Source organism: Trematomus bernacchii, unplaced genomic scaffold, assembly GCF_902827165.1.
Source record: "Trematomus bernacchii unplaced genomic scaffold, fTreBer1.1, whole genome shotgun sequence".
Taxonomy (NCBI): Eukaryota; Metazoa; Chordata; class Actinopteri; order Perciformes; family Nototheniidae; genus Trematomus; species Trematomus bernacchii.
This window is the reverse complement of record NW_022987714.1, coordinates 13,536,468-13,561,610: the sequence shown is the minus strand read 5'-3', so window position 1 is coordinate 13,561,610 and position 25,143 is coordinate 13,536,468. Positions and strand designations below refer to the sequence as shown.

Below are 25,143 nucleotides of genomic sequence, written 5' to 3'. Positions count from 1 at the left end.
TGCTGTTTGCCCGCAGTTGTGAGGCGCTTTAAGATGATCATTAAGAGCTTATTTCCATTTCAAAGACAAACTAGGCAGCAAAAGAAGTAGAAATGTATGATCAGTAAGCTTACAAGATGTGTTGTGAGGTTTCAATGCAGTGATTTAACTGTTTGATATGCTAATGAAATCCACTGGCAGAGATGGGAGTCTTGAGGTGTATGAATACACACTGCTCAATGTTGTGGATAATGGGATGCTTCTGAACTAAGAATAGATTGTTTTTATAGGCAGCCATTTGTAACCGTTTCTTCATCCTTTGTGTAATTTATCCCATCTGAATATTTGTAGACTATTTTATATTTGTTTACCATGAAGGATCTATCAGAGAATGAGGGTTTGGTGAAGCCAGCACTAATAGAAAAGAAACAGATACAACACACTGTATTATCTCAGGCCATATGATCTGCTGCAAACCTGCCTCATCCATCATGGTGCCTTCCTTGACAAAAAGAAAAAAATCTGTCTTTGATCTGTCCTATCAAAGACAGATGGTCTGCACCCAAAAAGGAAAATGGCCTGCCTGATGTCTGCGAATATGGACTGTGGCCTCCGGGTGTGCCAAGTTGGCACTGTAGGAAATACAGTGACCCATTTATGGCTTTCCCTAAAGACACCCAGAGAGTCCCACACTGTTTGACCTGCTGACCCTAAAAAAAAGGTTTTATTTATTTATTCCAACTCCCTTTACTGTTTGTAGGATGTGGTTTAGTAAATGTTCTATCCAAAAAGACGTTATCTTAGAGATTCCCCAATACAGAAATGTAGTTTGAGATGTAGTGGACATATAATTAGAGGTGGAAAGTAACTAAGTACATTCACTAAGGTACTGTACTTACAGTAAGTACAATTTTGAAATTCTTGTACTTTGCTCGACTATTTCCATTTTATGCTACTTTGTACTTCTAAGTCATTAAAACTAGCTGCACCTTCACCAGCTTTGATAACGCTTTACTGCATCAATAAATATAATCAAAACATATATATTATTCTGAAATGTAACATTTGCATAATAAGTACTTTTACTTTTGGTACTTTAAGTACATTTTGATGCCAATACTTTTGTACTTTTACTTGAGGAACATTTTGAATCCAGGACTTTTATTTCTAACAGAGTATTCCTACATTCTGGTACTTCTACTTTTACTCAAGTACAAGATCTGAGTAGGCCTACTTCTCCCATCTTTGCATGTAAGATTCATAATTCCTTTTTAATTGTAGTGCTATTTCACATACTGAAGTAGTGAGGGGGTACACTTTCCAAAGCACTAAACCACTTTGGCCAGTAGTGACATCTACAGGAAAATATTAGCATTGTGTGTCTAAAACTAATGTTTGGTAAATGCACAGTGCAGAGGTCTGTGGGGGTTTGGAGAGTATCTGTTTCAGACAGAGGTGGAAGAAATACTCAGATTATTTACGTAAGTAAAAGGATTAATACTACAGTGTAAAAATACTCAGTTACAAGTCCTGCAATCATAATTGTACTAAAGTAAAAACAATATTAACACTAAAAAATACTTGAAGTGCCAAAAGTAAATGTACTCGTTATGAAAAATGGCCATTTTATCAAAGATATGTGTGCATTTATGTGTTCAACAATGTAATGTTGCACTTGCTAAAGGTGGGGTTAATTGGAATTACTTTATACACTTCAGGGTAGCTTAAACTTTAATATTATATTATAATGTGTGTTGATTTATATTTTGTATTAATAACCAAAATCTGCAAAGTAACTAGTAACTAAATATGTCATGTAAAAAGTATAACATTTGCCAACAAATGTAATGTCAAAATATAAAATAGCCTAATTTGAAAATACTCAAGCAATGTACAAGTACCTAAGTAAATGTACTTCGTGACATTACACAACTGGTTTTAGATATTGCTGAAATACTTTATATTGACCAATTAATACAAACAGCCTATAAATGGCAGAATCGCAGACCCAACTTCGACAGGTGTTCTTAATCAGAGAGCAGCAGGCGTTGATAACGAGGACAACAGAGGAGCACTTCCCTTTGACATACAAAATCTATATATATATATCGCATTTAAATATAAGATTCAAATATATTTTTTACCCCAAAACACAACAGAAATGATCCTCATCGGCTTGAAGGTGGGTATGGATACAAATGTTGAGTTTGAATACTTCATGTAAGAAAACAAAGCTAAACGTGTTTGTAGCGTCAGGCTAAACTGATAATGTAGCCTAGCTTAGCCTAGCTAGACGTAAATTAATTAATTAACAGTTACAGTGGAAATGTTTTTTCTTCAAACCAGCTGAGCGTGGTCCTCGTGCTACTCCTTGGGTGCACGCATCATCTTGTTCAGGGTAAGGGTGTCTACTTGTATAATACAAATATCAAAAGTTATGTTTCTTGTCGAAGTATAAAGTTATATTTGTTAACTGTACAGGAAAGTGCAGCGTGGAGCATTGCACGGACCCCACCAGGTGTGTTCTGTCTATAGGCCAAATAAGCTGCAAATGTGCCATTGGATATTATGGCGACCAATGTGACAAAGGTAGGCACATTCCTATTCATTTCTTACTACTTCTTTTTACATTTCACTCTGCCTAAAATAATGTATTTTTTTTTACAGAAGGGGCTCTTACAGTTCCTAATTTAGCACCTTAAATATTTAGGAGGCCTATTACACTTAAAGTTAAGGCAAACATATTTTTTTAAAACGTTTTATTCATTAGCAAGGGTCCTTGTCCAGAAACATTGGATTCTACATTTCCCACAATAGCATAATTTGGCGAGACACTGTGTCTGGTAATTGCCAACATTTCAAAATCCTTGCCCCAATTTGCAACTTTTCATTAGGCACCAAGTCCAAGAAATGACTTTGTTAAATGTTACTCTAATTATTTCAGGGTACTTTTTTTTTTTTTAAAGGCAGGAAGATATTTTGCAACCGTTTTCACAGGCGGAGTAATCATTTACTCCAAATATATAAACAGTTTTTGTAGATTTTTTTACCTTGTTGTTCAAATGCCTGCAAAGGAACATTTGTTCTGTCCATACAACTTGAATACAAATACATAAGCAGAATAGATGCCTTAGCTGTACTGTAAATGACAGTTATGCTATGGATGTTAGGCTCATAAGTTGTTGCAATCAAGACAGATGGAAACGAATGAAAACACTTAACATACTTATTGTGTTTGTATACAGTGCATGTGTCCTCCTGTGAATCTCATGCAGCCACCTGCCTTGCATACCTAATAACCTTACATTTTACAGATGCACACATAAAAGTAATGTGTGGCAGGGACTACATAACAGTCAGAGCATTAGAGGATTTCTTCATGTATCACAACGTGCCACTGGAGTCCCTGCACTTGTCCAACAAATCTTGCCGTGCTCAGAGAGAAGTCATCCATGGTGTGCCGTACTACATATCCCGGACAACTAAAGAGAAATATCTAGCCTGTGGAGGCAAGCAGCTGGAGGTACACCTCAAGCAGTATTTACGTTACATGCCTTACACTTTCTTTTCCTTGTTCAGTAGAAAAAGGATTTTAGTATTTCTCTCTCACAATGTTGCATTTGATGCTTTGTTTCCTTCTTACAGAAAAACCTTACTCACATCTCCTATTCCCTGAGTCTACTGTCAGATCCTCAGGTTACTGGAAACATCATCAGAGATCCAGTCATTAAGATTGAATACAAATGCATCTATCCATACATCAGGAGAGTCAGCCTACCTTTCCTGGTCGTCCCCGTTTCCAGGTAAGGATGTTGAATAGAAATGCTTACAGGTTGCACCAGTCCACCAACAGTTTCAGGTAATGTAGGTACAAATATAAGGAAGGGAATCGTCTCTGTTCAAGTGCATGGTTCTGTGGTTTCTAATCACATGTACGTTTGAGATGTTTTCCAAAGCCATAGTGCCCCCTGATGGCCTCCTAACATTTTATTTTACTGTGCACTGCAATGGAAAACAATTATATCATTTAATACATAGTGGAATTGCGTTTTGCACTTGTTCACCAAACTCTCTTTTTTGTTTTCTTGCCTCTTCTGTGTACATGGCAGTGAGACAGTGATGCGTGTAGATGAACTTGATGCCACAATAGAGCTGATGCTTTACACAGACCAGTCCTACTCTAAGGCCTACAGCAGTTCCCCCACCATCGAGCTCAGAGACAAGGTAGGGTTACAATTTTAAATCCAAGGCTTTAGATTGAGAGCTTGATTTAATTGACTGTATGCTTTATGCCCCAACAACCCTATTGCTAAAATGTTTTCCATATTCATAAACACAGCAAAATGGTTGAAAAATTAAAAAGCCACAAATATTTGTAGTGTTAAATCATATTCAAACACAATTTTGAGAATTCATTTTGTTTCATGTCGGTGATGGCTTTAGTGTGACTTTTAAATGACAATGTGTCCAGGTGTATGTGGAGGTGACGGTCACAGAGCCTGCAGATTTCTTCCTGCTCCGGCTCAATGAGTGCTGGGCCACACAGTCCTCCCAGCCTAGAACTGCAGAGGGACTGGTTCACACGCTGCTTATGAACGGGTCAGAGCAGCTCTCGAATATCAACAGTTTGTCTCCCTTTCATTTTTAAATATGAGCCCCACTCCACCCATTCCTACTCCTTATTTCCATCTCTTTATTCAGGTGTGTGAATGACCAAACTGTTGTCTTTCTAAACGGGAGCACGGGACAGCCTGGCCGTAACGGAGAAAGTTCTACTGTTCGCTACAGCTTCGACATGTTTCGCTTCACATCCACACCTCACGACCTCTATCTGCACTGCACTGTCCAGCTCTGTGAACCAGACGACCACGAGTCCTGCACACCTGTGAGCTCACTCAATTTACTTACTTGGATCTGTTACCTGGTACCAAGAAGCCGAAACCCTTAGGCCTCATGTGTTACATCTCGAAGAAAATGAACATATTTTCCTATTAGGCTACCTGTTATTTCTTCATTTCGAGGTCTCTTTTGTTTCTTGTTTTTGTTTACAGAACTGTAAATCGATCACTAAGAGAGAAGCGGTGAGAGCAGACCCCCCCCTGGGCCTCCTGTCGTATGGACCCATCCGGATTGAAGTGCCAGACGGAGCTCAATCTAGTAATCAAACTATCTCTGCTCTCTCTGTAGACTTCATTAGAAGATATACTTAACTGCAGTGGATATCACATTTATCTGTTTGCTGTTTGTTTCAGGCGTACTGATGACGGTGGTGCTTCCTGTAGCCGCTGTCTGGACGGTTGGCTTCTTCCTCATCATCCTCATCACCGTGGCCAAAGCAAGGCAGCAGGAGGCTTGCACAAACTGAGGAGCACTGACAACAACAATGCTGCTATTGGCAGCTTGAATAAAACTTTCAAAAGAAACCATATCTATTTTTATTTATTTCCTGATAAGATTTCCAAAGCTAAAGTTGTGTTCAGTAGGGCGACTGACCTTTTACTTTCAACAGCAAATTAACATTGAATAACAAATATGGATTCAAAAAGGTTGAACTAGTTGAATTACACTTTGAGAAATTCCGGAGGAGGAATGCTTAAGTGCTGAGGTATAATAATAATAATAATAATAATAATAATAATGTTGGTCAGGGTTGGTTAATATTTTCTACATGTTCACATATAGATTTATGGTATAATCCTCATGACATTTCATTAGAAGTGTTTCACTTTAATGCATGCTATCGATTGTGTAATATACTAAACGCGAACCTAATTTACCTCCATGCATAATAGTATGTGCTTCCTGTCCCAAATGACTACAGCAGCAGGTAGTTTCCCGTGAGGACAGCAGATGGCACGCTGAGTCAGGTCTGCTGTGCGAAGGGAGGAGGGCTCTCGTCTCTTAAAATGATTACATATCTTTTATCAGAAACCCAGCTGTTTGATGGCGGTCTCGAAAATATTGACACAACGCGTTTCCGTTTAGAGTTAAAAGCCGTGGTGTACGTCTACTTTGGAGCAAAACGGTGCAGGTGAAATTTGATATCCTGCCTCTGGAGTCCAGATTTTCTTTGTTTTTGTCGTGTGCAACATTTCGCAACAAGTTCAGAAACTCCTGAACTTCCAAAAATACTTGTCGTGTGCTAATCCCGTGTTTGCAGTGTATTTGATGAGACTTGTTGCAGTACTTCTCATTGTGCTCCAGATGCTGGTCTGATCAGCCATTGTGGACGAAGGAAAAGGGGGCAAGGTCTAGTTTAGTGCCCGCCGGCTACACTGTTAGCTGAGTGCATGAAAGGAGCTGCTGTATGAACACTTGGATGAGCCATGAAGCTGCTGGCCCAGGACAAATCGCTCAGTATGCAACCGGGAATGGATTAGTATAATTTCGATTCGTGTTTTTCCGAGGTTCAGTGAATGCACTTTATTTTACATAGTTTGTAGCAATTTTTTCTAGTGCTCAAACCCAAAAAATGAGCAGATAGTGGGGCTACTTGTTGCGGAGGTTTGTGATTTGATGTAAGAGGAGGAGAAGAAAAGAAGTCCAGCACTTTGTCCTGCCGGAGGAAGTTGTTTGGCTGTTTTCTGTCACCACGTCTTCATCACCCCACAACAGCAACAGGAAGATGGCACCCAAACAGCCCTGGACTCAGAGCATTATCACTTTGTGGTCCTTACTCTGCCTGATCCAGAGCAGCCCGGCAACAGATGTCCCGGAGGAAGAAGGCTTCAATGCTGAGGTATAACATCTGGATCTGGGTACAGACAATACTTTTCTAGATGGTTACGATATTCCCTTTTTGTAGTTTTATTTTAAAACTTAATTAGTTTAATTTACAGTACTCATACAATGTATTTATAAGTGTCTGAGTAGATCATTTTCTCAGTTTATTGGATACTTGTTTGTGTTCATAAGCAGGTTATAAGTGCATATCCTTGTGTTTGTTTTTGTTAAACATCAAAGCATCAGGTGGGTTCTAGCACTGCAGGGGTGTCATTTGACCATTTGACCTTTTTCCAAATCACAACACAGCACTTGAGGTACAAACCTATGTATAAAATGGTATTGCCTTTTGTAGAATCATGTAAAGATCATATAATCTTGAATTACAAAAACAACACTTTTAGCATTTACTTGCACAATGTATAACCAGAATATGAACAATGAAACAACCACTATGATTGGAGTTGTAAGCCAATTGTAGGACATTTAAAGAGTTGATTTATGTATTTGTCAACTTATCTTAATTAAGAAGCCTCCAGAATTAAGTTTGATTATGTAATACAGGTATAATACAATTAAAATATATATTAGTATAGTTGATATCCACATGAATAGTTGATTTTCAAACTTGTAAAAAGAGTATGTTTAAGATTTAGAGAAAACATATTAAATTGACCATGAGTTGGTGATGTCTTCTTGAGACAGTTTTAAACTGGAAACATATAACACACAGTAGCATAATAAACTAAGTGTACTAGAAGTAATATAAAAGATCCATGCAAAATAGAACAGCAATGCAAGTACATAAATTAAGCAAAGTAAGTGACATTAACATTATTATCACTGTTTGAACACCACTGTCTGATGGACAGAACATTTCCTATACATTTCCTTATATTTGTTTAAAAACTACATTAAAGCGTGTATGAAGTGTCTGTACCCTGATTATGTATATTGAATATAGGGGTTACCATTATTCAGATTTTCACAAGATATGTTATTAATGTTGTGGTTTTAAAAATAATGACATTCTGTTAAATGTAATTATCATGTATATGCCATATTGTTGATTTATATAACAATGTAAGAATATCACAATGTTGAATCCAGTCATATCCTCCAGAGGTTTTACTTATCTTCTTTCATGTTCTTTAGGCACAGGTGTGAATAAGCCCACTTTAAGGTTACATGGGTCAAGACTTGTCATGCTATGCAGAAATGGTCTTTTAAGGTTTTTCTCTGCCTGAGTGTGTTCATGCATGATGAGTTTTTGTGTTGCGAGTGTGTGTTTTGCCCCCGGCCTAAGTTCATCCCATACATGCATGAAGGTATGAGTCCCATGATCCATCTGTATGAGGGGGCCTGTGGCGTTGTTTTTGAGCTCTCAAGGCTTTTTTAAAGGGCAGAACTCAAAACTTTACAGATTCCCCCCCAGGAGCCATGGTCCTGTTTGCCTGCCTACAAGTCTCTACACGCTCAATTTCACTGTCAGCAAACATGAAGCAAAAAGGGGAAATTCAGCATGTGTAAGCCTTTTACCATTATTTTAAGTAGACTCATGCAGAGTTTTGTGTTTAACTACAGCAGTGACATACAGTTTTATTATTGCCCTTTTAGTTTTCCTGTTTCCACTTCTTCCTCTGTTCTCCTCCTCATCTTGGCTGTCAGTGTGGAGAAGGCGCAGGAATGTCGTAATGTTAATAGAAGCCATCTGGTTTCTATCTCTACTTTTCTTTTAACTCCTCAGATGCTCCCTCTAGGATTATCCACTGTCTAATGACTAAACAGTTGTAGCTGTCATACAAATGTATCGCACACACAAAAACAAACATGTGTTTAGGAACTTTTCCAAAGGAAGACTAAGTAAATCTGATTGTCTCCTCACAGGCGTGGCTTCGTAAATTTGGCTACCTGTCTCAGGCGAGCGGTCAGATGTCCACCATGCAGTCGGCTCAGATTCTTTCCAAAGCCATCGGTGACATGCAGCGCTTCTATGGCCTGGAGGTGACCGGAGAGATGGACCCTGCTACTGTTGTGTAAGAAAGTATTTATTTTGGTTTTATTCTGCAGTTTTTTTTGTCCCAAAGACACGCAACACCACTTTACGTTTGTGTGAGCAGTGACCACAAACTGAATCCAGAGATCTTGAGGGATTTCTTTAAATCATGTTGGACTTTATTTTACATTTATTGCCATTTTTTAGATCCTTCATTTGTATGCCTTCTATGGCCTCGTGCCGGTCAACAAACCTCAACCCAAGAACCAAGCATCCTGAAGCAATTTGTTTCATAGCTTTGGCTTTTCCTCATCACATAATAACTTTGTCATATTAATTTGTCTGTATTACCAGGGGCGGAGAAACAATGCCAGCTTGTTTTTATGCCCATAAGGTTTGGATTATAGTTTAATTTAGCTTATATCACATCATGACTAATGAGGCTAGTCGGGCTATTGTGTTATATCCTCACATTCATCTGTGGCCTTGATTCATTTTATTAGACCGGTTCCCTGGAAGTGTACACTGTGTGCAAGTTCTAGGAAAAATGACAAGATCTTAGAGGAAAGGTTTTGTAAATACACCTTATTCCCAAGAGTAAGAGGAAAATATTGATACCACTGTTATGTGAAGCTAAAAAAGCAGCAGCAACCAATTAGCTTAGTTTAGCCCTGTTACAGGAAAAGGGGAAGCAGCTAGCCTAGCTCTCTGCAAAGTTAACAGAATCTGCAGATCAGCACATCATTATTTAACACATACTGTAATGTGTTGTTGTTTAATCCCTTAAAGAACAGAAACCAAGTAAAAAAGAAAACATGTTTGTAGTTACCTATGGACAAAGCGAGGCTTGCTGTTTCCATCTTTTTCCAGTCTTTGTGCTAAGCTAAGTCGACTACTGGCAGTGGCCTCATTTACAGTAATGCTTGACAAAAAAGTGATTAAGTGTGTTTCCCAAAGTGTCAAACTATTCCTTTAACATGACAAATTCACTTTGTTTTCACATTTTAGTTTGTCAGAGATTAGTCCTGAAAAAGGGCTTAGATTAAGTGCTCCATGCTGGTTTAGAATAATAATTTCCAGCTTTGTGAAGAGTCTATCAAAAAGGATTAGAAATAAAACATTTCAAGAAATCACAAAAGCTACCGCAAACAGTATAAGGGTCAAGTTTATGGCCATGAAAAAAAAAGTCATTATGCTAGGTTAGCATGTTGGTGACAACAGTTTGTAATGTGTGTGTCTGTTTCTGTGTGCTTAGGGCGATGCGTCTGCCCCGCTGTGGCCTCCCAGACAGAAAGGCAGAGGAGATTGATGTTGGTGCTAGAAAGAAGCGCTACACTCTCACTGGAAAGCAGTGGGACAAAGACCACATCACCTACAGGTTTATAGCACTGACATGTAAAAGAAATTCAACAACAAAGCAATAGCATAACATCTCTAATAGGCTTTTTCTTCTGGCTCTAGTTTATTAAAATATCACGCGTTGCTGGGCGAGGAGCAGACGTACAAAGCTATCCGCAGCGCCTTCGATGTGTGGAGACGGGTCACGCCGCTCACCTTTGAGGAGTTACCTGCTGAACACTACAACCACAGCATCAACGGCAGCAAGTCAGAGCTCTCTGACATCCTGTTGTTGTTTGCCTCTGGTTACCACGGTGATATGTCATTGTTTGATGGCGAGGGAGGGTCGTTGGCCCATGCCTACTACCCCGGACCAGGAATCGGTGGGGATGTACACTTTGATGAAGATGAGCCTTGGACATTGGACAATAAAAACCCAGAAGGTAAGTCAGTTGACTCTTTTTTTCTAGCGGGGATTGAACTTGTGACCTTTTGGCAACAGCATCATTTCTCTGTCTCTTCTGGTTAACTGGGCTGCAGCAGTAAAGGTTCACTGGGTACATGTCCATGAGAATTGGATGTGTCTACAAGTTTGCTGTAATGCCATACTAATAAAATCTAACCAGCCATTTAGCTTGTTAAAAATATTTATTAGCTTTCCTCTTCCTGTTTTGGTTGCCCAATAGTTGATTCACTTCCTTTATGGTATAAATGGAGCCTTAATTTTACCATGAGAATGCACCCCGGTGGCAGACAGAGTTGCATAGTGAAATCAAGCCTATAGGGAACCAATATAAACGCAGATGGTGTCATTATTTTATATTACATGTGCAATTTATATTTACTTCATAATGATACGTTTTTAGCAAAAAAAATGTTGTATAAATATGTAAACAAATGTACAAACAATATGTGTGTCACTGCAGGTATTGACTTCTTCCTGGTTGCGGTCCATGAGCTCGGTCACGCTTTGGGTCTGGAGCACTCTGATAACCCCAGCGCCATAATGGCTCCTCTCTACCAGTGGACTCACACACATAACTTCTCCCTACACGAGGATGACATCAGAGGAATACAGTACATATACGGTAAGAGGCACGCACTGTCCAGATACACCTATTTATATCATTGGTTTTATTTATGGCTTCAACAATGCAGTATTTTAAGGCACCACCAGAGCAGAATTTGGATTTGAACCTGACACAGTGAGCCCTTTAATGTCAGATTTTTCCATCAGCTAGTGCAAAGATACTTAACTGAACCATAACACAGCTTTGTCTACATTGATTAAGATCTATTAATTGATATACACAACTAGAAAGCCTTTTCTAACCTTACCACCAAGACCCGATTAGTATCATGGTTTAGCCTTAGCAGAAACACACAAAACAAACTGTGAACTCAAACTCTTTTGATGTTTTGACTTCATACTCTTCATGCTTTTTGGATCTAAAATCAGCAAGGGTTGAAGTGCAGAAAATCGGCTGTATCACATCTGCACACAGGAACACAAGAAGGCTTGTAAAGAAGCTCTGTGCAAACGGCCAACCACACACATAAATCACAAAAACCTCGCTCAATACAGCATATCATGCGTGCCGTTATGATGTTGTCATGCATTCCCTTCTCAATGGATGGCATTGTTAATTGACAGATGACATCTTTGTATGTGTGCCTGTTGGCTAGAGAAAAGCCTCATATGTGTTTTAGAGTGTCCTTTATGTATATATGTGTTGCTATTTTTCTGCTGCGGCCATGTTTTAGGAGCTGTAATTACAGGCCGAAACACTAATTTGTCTCTTAAACTGAAGACATAAATCCATTGCAGACATTGTTTACTGACTTTTAGGCAAACACTATTTTCATTACCATCTATTGTTCCGAAACGGTCGCCTCTCTTGTATCCCGTAACACACAAAAGTGTACTATTTGAATGTTCCTCCTATAGTTAAAGTTTGCCCAGGAAACTCCCAATCTTTCCATACCCACACAACTCTGGCTTATTGATACGCCTACACAGGCCTGCTGCTGTAAATACTGTGAGGTAAATGTTTTGGCTAAAATGATACAGTAGTTCCCTAAATCAAACGGAGCAACGAAGCGCTGAGCTAGAGAAAAGCTCTGATTGAATGGAGAATAACTCTTTCTTGGAAGAAATAAACATTTGCGTTCCTTTGACAGAGATTTTTATTCAAGAGGCCGATACCTTTTTAGCCACTCAACTATTTACGTGAAATATCTTACCAATAAAACGACTACAAAAGATTAAACGTATGTTATATATCCTGTTGATTTGTGTAATTATGTAACCAAAATGTTTCAAACAATTTTAAACATGGAGCTACCACTTTTTAATCAAGGTAACAGTATTTTTTATTTGGTCTCCTCTGGTGACATCTCATCCCCCTTTCAAATGCTTTCAACATAGTGTTTGTCTGTCAGCAGCTGTCATAAATTCACGGTTTTATCCACTTTTAAGCCACATTTTAACCATAGTCATTGGACATCTGAATCTGAATTTTTCAGAGAAAAAAGGTGGACAAAGGTTGGAGGCAGAACAGCGTTGGAAGAACAATACACACACATCATTAATATAAACCTGTTTTATTCAATGTTATTAACCAATTTGAACTCACCTTAAAGGTGGGGTATGTAATTTTGGAGAAACCAGCTCGAGTGCGCTAGAATTTGAAGATACACAACCGGAAAAAATATGCCACCTCCTTATAGAGCCCCTCCTCCAACACACACGAACGCGCACATGACCAATGAGGGCACGAGATAAGTTTGTGCACAGATGGAAGACTGACAGGCAGGTAGGCCATCCAGTTATTTTAGCCGGGCCGGCTAAAATGATTGGTCATGCTTTTTACAGCGCTAAGGCTTCCACAGATGACATTTTTTTAATGTATTTATTGTCAAAGCATTTAATGTATTCATTGGATGTTAAGAGCATTCCATGGAATATAACAAAAATTGTTTCTGAAATAAATTACATACCCCACCTTTAAGGTTTGTTTTGGAGAGTAACAGACCTCTGTGCATTATTTTGTTTCATAAAATCAAGTTTATTCACATTATGGATTTAGTTTGAGGATTTATTTTTACTTTTTAAGGCTGCTGACTTCATAAAAGTTGACCGATTTTAAAAGCCTGAATATGATATAAAAAAATAATTAAATCCAGAAAAGCCCTACTTTACTGTCTGTAGACTACAATGCAGATTCAGATGCTACATAATGCTACATTTCGCAGCACACTGATAGCAGAGTCACAGGCCAACATCAGCCCTCATATATTCCTCGCATATTTTGGTCTCAGTGTAACTCAATACCTCTATGGGCCCATCAGCTGTCCGTACATATTACGTAGCTGTATCTGTGTATTTCCATCACTTAGCAACCAGCGGGTTGTTTTTTCCAAAGAGCAGCAGCACAGTCGCAGTCAAGTGAGCTTATAGCCACTGCTCATAATGGAAAATCAGGCTTTCTTTCTTTGTGTGAGGTAGAGTTGAAGAGGACATTCAGCGGGAGAGAAGTGATTGATTTCTAATGAGGCATTTATTTCATTTCAGATTGACATTTTTCAGTTGAAATATGAGCGTGAAAAATAAATCCTCACAAATCTTTAACTTGTTCTAAGCCCAAGCCTTCCATCTCTTCATCCTCAGGCCCCCCCCTCCCCACGGCTGCTCCACCCACCTCTCCTCCCCCCCATGACAACAATCCTGACGATGACTACCCCACCTCCTCCTCTCCACCCGAAGATAAACCCACCTCAACTTCTCCCACCGACCCCCCGCCCAACCCGCCTGACCGCAGCCCACACCCCCCAGCCCCCCCGGAGCCGAGCCTCAGCCCTACCTCTCCTCCCGTCCTCCGCACCTCCACCTCCACCTCCACCCCCACAGACTCTCAGCCTGACCCTGTCACCCCGTACGTCCGAAGAGATGTCCCGCCTCCTCCGCCTCCTCCTCAGCCCCCTGCTCCTCCCCGCCCTCCCAAACTGCCCGACAACCAGCCCCCCAATATCTGTGACGGGGACTTTGACACGGTGACCATGCTGAGGGGGGAGATGTTTGTTTTTAAGGTGAGAAGTAAAGAAGTATTTCATATGGTTGTTCAGAAACACAGTTTAATATAAATGTTTGCTTGGATTGGACCGCAATACAACTGCCACTAGTGTTTTTATAACCCCTGACCTGATAAAAACAAGCACATGAAAAGATGTACAATCTAAAACGACCGTTATTTGAGTCAAAACAACATTCAAGTCATGCAATGGGAAGTGAACAATAAATAATTCTGACTGAAGATAAGCTAAAAGATAAACATCATTATTTTGCTTGGCAGGGTCGCTGGTTCTGGCGTGTGCGGAGGAACCAGGTCTTGGATAACTACCCCATGCCCATATCAGTCTTCTGGATCGGCCTGCCTAGTGACATTGACGCAGCCTACGAGCGCCACGATGGAAAATTTGTCTTCTTTAAAGGTATGCCGAAGCTGTTTATCACCAATAAAACCTATCAACATGCTGAGTGGACTGCACTCTGTTAGGTTTGCATTTTATTAAAATCCCGCACTGAGCTTTGTTATGGTTTTTCTCCTCGCTTAAGGGCACAACAAGAGGCCGGTTAATTTCCGTAATGTTTCCCAGATATTTCTCCCCCAAGCAAAGCTGGAGCCAATGTGGAGCTGTTACATAACCACAAGATGTGGAGATCAACACTAATCTGTGCATTGATTTAAACGGGTCTGAATGGAAAGCAGCGCAAACTCAGCATTTTCTTTTACAAGCAAACAATGTGATTTACGAGGATAAGGAAATAATTCAACAAGGCTATAACTCTTGGTATTTGGCAGACATATAACACAAGAAGAGGATCATGATTCATTGTATTAACACTGTGACAATATTGCTGCAGATGGAAACTATTGAGTGTACTTTGCATGTGCATCACAGAGTCCGTGTGTATAAGTGTGTGTTGCTGAGATCATTTGGCGTCTTGAGCGAGGCCTGTGCAGCGTGGCGGCTGTCGCTGCTCCAGTGTGACTCTGTGGCTCCAGCTGAGCCCCAACAGGCCTCCTGGGAGAGGTGGAGGATTGCATCAGCCTTCCCGCAGTACGCTGCTCCAGATGTTAACAGCTGCAGAGCACTCACTTTTACAGTCAGGCCGTGTGGTGATTTGTCATGCATTTTCAGGATTTTCTTTACTTTCGATCACAGATTTTCTTTTTATTACCCATGAAAGGCTTTTTTAGGGGTGGGGTGGGGTTCATTATCCAAATCTAAGAATGGTGGTTGACGTATGCTGCACAGATTGTTAACCCCATTCAGGAACATTTGGAATATTGGGCTTGAATTGATTAACACTCATTAACATCCATGGGTGATAACTGTTACATATTTGTATTTATCTCATAAGATTTGAAAGTAAATGCTTCCGAATCTGCGACAATGTTGCTCATGTGAATCCAAAAGGATTTAAAACCTGTAGTACAAAGTACATAATGTAAAAATGTTTGCACTAATTTCTAGAAGCCCCTATGCACAGACGTACTGAAGCTACTTAGCTCAGTACAGTATGTTGCAATTCTCCAGTGTCCTGGCAGTGTAGGTGGAAAGTGGCTTAAAAGTGTTTCCAAAAAATGAACTTATACAAGAAATTGGCTCCCACATGGGTAAATCTTGGAAAATAAGTGTTGTGCCCACTATTTCTAACTTCACTGTCCTTTCTACTTTTCTTCTGGAGTGAGTAAACCCCATGACATATGCCATATGCTCTGGCCATCACTTTGACTTCATGTGCCATGGCTTTTTTCTCCCTCCTTTCTTTCTCTCCCTCATTAACTTTTCTCTCATATTTCCCCCCTCTCTTTGCCATATAACACGTAACATGTAAACTCAATCATTTTGTCCCCGCAGATGAACAATACTGGGTGTTCAGGGAGGCTGACGTCGTGCCGGGATACCCACAGCCTCTACATCAGTACGGACAGGGAGTTCCTGCTCACAAGATTGACACAGCAATCTGGTGGGAGCCCAATGGATACACATACTTCTTCAGTGGAGACAGGTACAGTGTGTCAGAGACACGCAGCAAGATTTTAAAATATAATGTATGAAATCAAAGGAAACATATTGTAATTTATTAAAGCAGTTCTAAAAAACATATCACCTTTTCTGTGTTTAAGCATATACATTTGTGTATCTTGAGTGCCTATCAACCAACAAACTGGGAACTAAGACAAGTGGTCATTTTTTGCGGGCTGCTTGGGTCATGGGATTCAACCAACCATGCAGGCTCATTGGCATATACCTCCAGGTATTTCTTACAACAGTTGAAAACCACTGAAGAAGCAACTTCTGGTGCCCAAAAAGGAAGCCAAAGTGAAAGTGCCAAACTGCAGTTCCTTAAACATCCACTTGATGTTGGCTCTAAAAGCAAGTCATCCCCATTGAACCCAATTGAAAAAGGCCTGACTTTTCAGCAGAAAGTTTGCTACAGTCAGGTACAATTAACTCATTTTGGTCTCTGTAGCGAATTCTCCCGTTCATGACAACTAGGGGTTGGGACTTTCACCTGTTATCTGTAATACGGCCTAAAAGTTATGCCTACCTGTGGGCTTTGAGTGACATATACCATCACAGATCGCAGCCGCTGGCTGTGTGCTCTGCTCTCACCCTGTCCCGCATTTCACCAACGATCCAGATTTGTGCCCATTTGAAAAATAGCCGGGAATTGGAAGACTGTCAAGTCACTGTCAAAAAGGCTACGTCCATTTTTTATACAGTCTGGAACTTCCTTCAGAAAAGATGTGCCATATTATATTGCAAGTGAATTAGAACAGTATAGGACTTTGAGAGGCTCAAAGAGACATGCGCTAAAATAAAGCATTTTAGGCAGAGGGGGATACAGGTTTATTTAGACGGACAGTATAAAAAAAATAATGTGTATTCTTTATATTTAAGCATGTAAACATGAACATATAGAAAGCCAATATATAAAGGTGTGAAACTTTTTATAACTTAGTATGTCCTCCTTCATCTTATTTTCTGTGTGCAGATACTGGCGATACAATGAGGAGACCCGCACTACAGACCGTGACTTCCCAAAACCGATAGAAAGATGGGGCAAAATCCCTCATTCACCCAAAGGAGCCTTCCTCAGCGATGACAGCGGTAAATATTGACTTTCAGTAGAGCAAATAAAGCCTTTATTTTAGAGGAAGGGAATAGTTTCTGTTTATAAAAATCACAACAGGCCTCAAAGCTGTGCATACAGTGTTGAAAGCAGGGGAATAACATGAGTGAGTAGGGAGAGAAAGAATGAAAGGTTACAGGGGTGAAATTGGGTGTGTTAGAGACAGACAGGGAAACAATTACATCTGAGGCCGCCGGTTAGACTGGAGCAAGCAGAGCAGGGAGAAGGATGAGGGGATGAGAGAGGGAGAGGAGGGAGGAATGAGAGCTCTGGTTTGAGGGTTAGCCTGTCCTTTCTTTTGGAAATTAGATTTTTGGCAGGCAGAGCTGCTCTACTGTAAATGCAAAGTCCACCCAAACTCTTCAAATGCCTCTGCAAGCCTGGTTTGAAGTACAGAGTGTCAATTACACCCATAAATCTGCCCTGAGTACAGTATGGCGTTATTTGGTTGCATTCCGATGCTAAATTGTAGTGCATTTATGCATCACATGTTATGAGTTAATTACTTTCTTGTAGTTTTATATTAACACATTTGTATTGTGATGTTAGATTCAGATTGAGATAACCATATTTATCCCAAGAAGGGCTATTTGTTTGCAGATGTACCCAGTCTATGCACAAATCTAAAACTCACAGGTAATATGTCAGAGGCAGCCGATCAACATACATGGATCAAAGATGGTTGACAATAAGCAGCAGTAAATATAAAATTAGCCATTTGCAGTTCATATAATATTATAGTATTTCTCAACATTTAATGTAGCCTACACCTCAATGAGACTTGTTGAACGATAGTATACGCTAAAGGTTTTTTTCACATAATCTGATACAGTAATTTTTGTCCAGTACTGTTACTCAGTATCACTTGAACACCTGAGTATCTGTGCATCCTTGGTTTATAAGGAATGTATAAAGCCCTTAATCCATCATATTTGGAAGTTATAAGTGTTACTCCCTACAGGCAAGGACACCAAATATCAACACATGGTCTACAGTATATTCACATAATAATCCATTGCACATGAGTTGATTGACTTAAATCTATTTTATTTTTCTCTCATGCAGCTCACACCTATTTCTACAAAGGCTCCAACTACTGGAGGTTTGACAATCACAAGTCAGAACCAGAGAAAGGCTACCCTCGCTCCATCCTGAAGGATTTCATGGGCTGTGTGGGGGCCCCTGACCCAAAGCCCGACACGGACACCGAGCAGGAACCAAAACACAAACCAGTGGACCCTTCAGATCGAGGCAGAGATGAGCACAAAGAGCCGGACAGCGGCAAAGACTCTCAGCCTGACAACACAGAGGAGGAGGAGGAGGACAAAGAGGTCAACGTGGTTGTGACGGTGGCCGACAATGAATCAAAGGTCATGACTCTGATCATGGTGATTGTTCCTCTGCTCCTCATCCTGTGCATCCTGGTCCTAATCTACGGCATCCTCAGGACTCTACAGAAGAAGGAAACGCCGAGGGCCTTGGTGCACTGCAAGCGTTCGTTGCAGAACTGGGTGTGAGGCACAGACTTTGAAGCGATAGAGCCAGATTTCATCACTTTTCTTCTACGGCCGTTGGCGTCAGAGTTTGTACTTACGTCAGAGTGGAAAGCAGCTTTGACGCAAGTTTAAGAAAGCCACAGATGAGTCACCGCTTTGGGCCCCATTCATTGTGAGAACTTCTATTGCTCATGTGAAATAATGCAAACCTGGTCAAATCATTGCCAGTCGACCTACAGTGTTTCTCCTGTGCCTCCCTTTGTGCCTTCTAAACATCTGATAAATAACCTCTTTTTCTTAAAGGAAAAAACTATATATTCCTATCCCAGCGTTCAAAAACAAGTTTCAGGCACCGAATGTCAGATGACACACTTTTTTTAATCAATTCTTATTGTACAGAGAAGGGACCGAAGATTTTTTGTAGTATAAATGCAGACAAAGTCGATAATGCACATACATTACACAGTAGCACACATATGTACATACACACATGAGTGCTTATAGCTATACACATACATGCATTAAAGGGGACCTATCATGCAAAATGCACTTTTGTTCGTCTTTTATACATGAATATGTGCCCCCGGTGTGTCAGAAAACACAACCCTCTCTCTTTTCCTCCATACCCAAATCTCTAAAAAATGGGGCTGCAACGGAGCTGATAAAAACTGATCCAGATATTATTTGAATTTTTCTGACGTCAGAAAAGGGGTGCTCCGCCTATATGGGCAACTCTCCACCTATCAGGGGAATGAGAGACCGCTCGAAAGCGCTGGAGACGCTGTAGTACATATGCCAGGCCTGTAAGTGGCGCTGTAGTCTGCCACACAAGCAGCGAAGAAGACTTCTCACAGAATCAGCCCTTGCAAAAACAGGGCTGGAAAAGAGCAAATAGAGCGAAATGAGGCATGGCTAAAATGCATGATCTGTTTGGTATTTTGAAAAAAAAACTTCACAGACATGTTTTATATAGGTATGGCCCTACAATATATGTTTCAAATATAGCATGATAGGTCCACTTTAATGTTGAACAAGACTTTCATTAGCTTGACTACGGTGCCTCCACCAATCTTTTTTCTTTGTTTAGAGCAGATAATTTGCACTTTTACATTTGTTGTTGTCTTTTCTGTTTTGCTAAGATTGCTCCACAGACAGCTGTGTGTGTCCATTTCCCAGTGAGCCCTCTCTCAGACACACATGCACCAACGTCACATGATCTCCAAAAAAACCCTAACGGCACTCATTGGTGCATGCATGTCCAGATAAGCACACACACATTGACCTAGAGAGACTACTTACCCAAACAAAGGCACATATAGTTTTCTTTGCACACAGACACCAGGGCTCCAGCCTCCCCTCCTCCCACCACAGCCACGATAACTGTTTCGACTACACCAGTAAAACATAATCCCCAGTGGAGACATATTGATATACGACTGGTGCCAGGCCTTGGATGAAATGCAAGAGGAGGAGGGATATATTCACAGTTAACAAGAAGAATTGAAAAGTGTGTTTTTTACACATCTTCTCCAACTAGGCTTGACCTGTGAAGAGTAAAACAACAGCAGCAGTGTCCATCTTTTGTATCTTCTCTTCTTCTTCATCATTTCATGCTAAAGCTAAATAGATGTAAAGCTAATTAAGTGTACACAGAAGAAGCCTGCAGGCTAGAGAGGAATGGGTCAGGGTCTGGTTTCCATTAAGCCCACATGCTGCTGATTTGTATCAGGCATGAGGAGGGAGAGAGGGGAGTTGGGGAAAATGCAGAAAGAAGGAGGTATAAAAAATAGAAGTGACGAGTAAAAGGAAATGAAAGAGAATGAAATGCGAGGGACGGAAAGATTGAAGGGGGGGGGGGGGGGGGGGGGGGTCTACCAGAGTTTCCTTGCCAGTTTTTTCTCTGGGAAAGGAGGAACGAGGGAAAGAGGGAGGAAGGATCTCGGGGAGGGGCAGCGCTGGCGTTGTGCCTCCTGACCTAGATCCAAGTCCACTCCGCCTTTTCTAGTCTTCTTGTTTTTGCTCTGCTTGTTGTCCTGAGCTGGAGAGGACCCCCCCCCCCCCCCCCCTCCATCTTGAGCTGGAGAGGACCCCCCCCCCCCATCCTCATCTATCATTCTTTCCTCTCTTATGTTTCTTTTAAGTCTTTGTTTTTCTCTGTTTAATTTGTTTTATTCCTGTACCTCCAAGATGTATTCATTTTCTTCTGCACTCTTCTGGAAAGTTAGCTCAAGCATTTAAAGGTACCTAATGCACATGAACGACTGCAGAAAGTGAGTCTACCACTATCTGTCTTTGTTTACCTTGCTTTGTGTAAAGCCACTATTTAGTTGCTAAAATCATTAATCTTTTTCATTAGGTTTTGTGCCTTTTACAGTGTGCCTATATTTAGTTTTTACCTGTTATTTCTTTGTGCCTTTTTCTGTGAATATTTGGGGACCTTTTTTTTTACTATACATAGCATGAGGGAACGTTTTTAGATATGTGTTTTGTTCGTTTTTTACTCTACTTAACATTTGTAGTTTTGTATATTTTTGTTTCAGGTTTTCTGTAAGATCAGCAATAGTTTATTACAATAATGTTGATGCATGCGGGGCATGTTCTGTAAGGCCTGTGCACTCCTGTGTAGAGTATGTTAAAGATTTCACAATAAAACAAAGCAACACACTGTTAGTCTTCTTTAGTGCAATTTATTTCTTCATGTTACCTTAAATATACACCTTTTAACATTCTTAGCAAATGTCAAGTTCAAGGAGTCGATTCTACTGACGGCCACAAGAGGGAATCGTTGCCTCTAAAATAGAAAGTACATGAAGTACATTTGTAAGATTGGAAGGTTCTTGTACTTGTTGAGCAATTTCCTTTTGATGCTTCTTAATAATACATTTGAACTTTCTTTATAAAGATAATTTATTTTACAGAGGAAGCTGTAATGGTTTTACGCAGCTTCATTTGTTAACAGCATATAATTAAACTAATACAATTAGCCAGCTTTAAACCAGTCATCAAATACAATCATTCTATGACACGTGGCCAAGTTTACAAAATGGCAATTTTTACTTTGTGGTCATTCTTCTGTATTGTTTTGTAATATAAAGCGTTAACCTGTTTATATTTATGCAGGACTTTATTAGAGTATGTTTACATTGCACCTCTCCTTGGTAAACAGACGCAATGAGTGTAGTTTATGTGTAAGATGTGTAACTGCGTGAGAGCAGCGTCCTGCATGTCCGAGGCAATCAGGATTAGCTTCCATCACAGAACATCCACTAAACGACTAAAGCTTTACCTATAAATCTGCTTTCTCGTTCAGCCACTCTGTTTTTCTACCTTTATTTCAACATATCTTCTCCTCATTGCTTTTCTTTGTTCTTTTAATTCTCTTAAATACAATTTAACACATTTGGTTTAAAATGTTAACCAAATGCGAATAGTGTGCACCACTATTTTTTTCTGCAAAGTTTCTCCACAATCATAGACCATTGCTTAGCTTGCAAAACTTTAGTTACATTCTCTACCTCTCCTATGAGTCTTTTTCAAAACTGCCGCTGCTCTGTGTCTTATGCAGATGTTCAATTAGGATTGAGGCCACTATGCTGACATATTCCAGCCATTGGTTGGAAGGTTCTGTGTCATCAACCTGTTCTCCAAGCTTATCCCCTGCTGAGCTGATAATGGGATCTGCCCGCTGCCTCATCACCACCATCAATTCTCCTGTAATTCTCATTCTCAAGCAGTGAACAGGCCCCACTGGATGCAGTGAGTTATATGCACATGTCTGACCTGGTGAATGTTCTCCACCTGTCTGATTACCTGTCTGTCTGTCAATCGCTGTCAACATTACAATTTACCATTAAGGGAGTCCTGGATCCTTGCTAATAACTCTCAGGGATCATGCCAATCACTTTGCCTTTTCACTGTCCCTGTCAAACACCTGGGGAAGAAGTATTCAGATTGTTCACTGATGTACAAATTGAAAATATCAAAACAAATCACAACATAGGAAAGGGTCTTCTGTGACTGATATTTTATCATGTAACCTATTACATTACTAGATTGATGATAATAATAAAGCAACAATGCACACACCTATCTGGTTGGTATTTAACTTTAGGTCAGTTGTTATACAGTTTAGGACTACAGTTTGGTGATTTAATTCCTAACTCCTTTGACTACAAACCGCCACAGTAGGTTCTTTTTTAGAACTGCTTTAATAAATTACAATGTATTGTTTTAGTAGGTTTTATAAGGTTACCATATTAGCCGTGTTGCTACCAAGGAAGCTCTAGGCATGGCAATGTTGGTCCATCAACAACTCTGATGCAGATGAAGTGTTTCCCTCAAGATGAATTGTAATAACATTGTTGATTCCTTAATTTCAAATCTATGTCCATCATCAGGTAACAAAACACATTTTATGTATAACCACCTGCAAATGTTATTCCCATAAGCATTCTGATGTACTCGGCTTTTAACGCTAATCAGTATGTGTTAGCAGGCTAACTGAGGCTAACACGCTAACTAAGAGAGTAAACATTAGCCTGGTAGCATATTAACATTTAGCATGTGAGGACTAGCATTTAGTTTAGACAGAGCTGCTAGCATGCTGTAGCCCGGCCTGCTCTTTGTAAAACCTTAAAACGTAATGATAGCTGCCAAAAAACTAGAGTTTAGTTAAAAAGTAATGGTATATTTTACTCTGAATTGCAGTAAAGTAGAATTATACGTTCACAGAAACATGAAATATACTCAAGAGCTTTGAAATTAAACTCAGCTATGCTAATTATTGTAGGCCTACTTATTTACTTTCCAACTAGTGGCATATTGAAGACATGCATTAACAATTAATGGCTTTTTGTAGCCATTGCTGACAGAGCTGGGGTCTTCATGGCTGTAGGAACAAGAAAGAAAGTAGGCTAGATCATCAGAGTCCTGTCAGACCCCGAGCCTTACTAATACGTTTTGGCTTCCTCTGTCTCCTCCTGACTGTTAATAAGTCAGAAGGTTTATTGCTTGTCAGTCAGGAAATGGCCCTGCGTCACTGCGTGGGGATACAACTGTAATCAGGAAGGGACGGGAGATAATATGGAACAGAGATGAAAAGCTTGAGGTGGGAGAAGAGAGAGTATAGCTTCTCCTTGAAGGCTACCATTGTGTATTATTCAAAGAGTAAAACAAATCCCCTATTGACAGTAGGCTATAAATCATAAAAAAAGTTTCCTCCTTTGGTAGAGAAGTGGAGTGTAACATGTTAAATACAAAATTATCCAGATGCTTATACAAAACATTACAAATACTTGGTTTGCATTTTACGCTTTATTTGTGTAATGAGTTAAAATTCTGTAACTGGATGTTTTCCCTTTCTACCTTCCCTAGAGTCTGGGATTATTTGAGTCACCATTTATTGCTGTCCTCAGTGATCGAGGAGTGATAACAGTATGTAGATTACAGGGATGATGTCCTGACGATACGTTTCTCTGCTTCTGTTAATCTGGGATTGCTCACGGTACAGGATTGTGCGTCGACCTTCAGGTGGTGCTGGGTAATCCTGTTAGCTCCAGGCAACCTATGCGGAAATCCCAGCAGAACTGTGCTGGCTGTGCCGCACTCTGGATCTCTACGCCACCGGCATGCAGAAACACCAGTAGACACGCAGGTAAGGTAACAATGCTTTCAAAAAATACATAATTTAAAATATAGATTACATTCATTTGTAGAATGTGAGGATCTGTGCCTTGGTCAAATGACAGTGTGTGAATCTGCAGTAGTAGAGTGTTTATATGAGCAGACATTTGATTGTGATTAGATGTTTGCTATAGATTCTGATTTGTCTTTTATCAAAGTATGCACTATCAGGTCTTACATTTCATAAATCCTACCTAACAAAATCAGTTGAGAAAAAAGTTATAGGTCTATCCTAGGGGTGTATTTCTCTGATTTAGGATCTTTTAATGACTGATTGTGATCCTGTGGGATGTGGGCGTATGTCAGGAGTTGATCCAGGCCTTAATCAGCAAAAAAGGCTGGCTGTAGATTAGTGAAAGGACGGAGCTACTATTTAATCCAATGCAACAAATTTGAGATTAGCCTGGGCAAGTGGCCCCACTGATCTGTGCTGATTGGCAGAGTCAAGAATCACAAACTATGATCACAACAACAGCTCAATCTGCGTTGTAAGGACATCTTCCATGGGGATTATATGTGAACAGTTTCCTAGTAGATAACAAATCCCACAATTAAAAAAAATAAACAATGTGTTAACTCTGAGAGCCGTGACACGTCTTTTTTGTGACATTTTGGGTTTGTTCTCCTAATTCTTGTATAATGGACAGACAGGCAGAAGTTAATTATTTAGGCTTTTTCTTTCAACCATAGTAGATCTATGACGTATACCTGTTGCTATGTGGAAC

The 25,143-nt window shown here is 40.1% G+C and overlaps 2 protein-coding genes across 2 annotated transcripts; both read left to right on the top strand.

Moving 5' to 3' along the window:
- The first annotated feature begins 2,006 nt into the window (after window positions 1–2,006).
- zpd (zona pellucida glycoprotein d) lies at window positions 2,007–5,402 on the top strand. The gene is made up of 10 exons (XM_034141850.1): window positions 2,007–2,161; window positions 2,326–2,377; window positions 2,461–2,568; window positions 3,294–3,502; window positions 3,625–3,782; window positions 4,089–4,203; window positions 4,451–4,578; window positions 4,681–4,864; window positions 5,031–5,136; window positions 5,232–5,402. The coding sequence occupies exons 1-10, from the start codon at window positions 2,141–2,143 to the stop codon at window positions 5,342–5,344; spliced, it is 1,194 nt and encodes a 397-aa protein (XP_033997741.1). The 5' UTR covers window positions 2,007–2,140; the 3' UTR covers window positions 5,345–5,402.
- A 429-nt stretch (window positions 5,403–5,831) lies between these two features.
- Window positions 5,832–19,391, top strand: mmp15a (matrix metallopeptidase 15a). Its single transcript, XM_034141957.1, has 10 exons — window positions 5,832–6,718; window positions 8,590–8,738; window positions 9,954–10,076; window positions 10,160–10,479; window positions 10,963–11,124; window positions 13,707–14,125; window positions 14,389–14,527; window positions 15,962–16,112; window positions 17,103–17,218; window positions 18,306–19,391. The coding sequence occupies exons 1-10, from the start codon at window positions 6,605–6,607 to the stop codon at window positions 18,755–18,757; spliced, it is 2,145 nt and encodes a 714-aa protein (XP_033997848.1). The 5' UTR covers window positions 5,832–6,604; the 3' UTR covers window positions 18,758–19,391.
- Window positions 19,392–25,143: the final 5,752 nt, after the last annotated feature.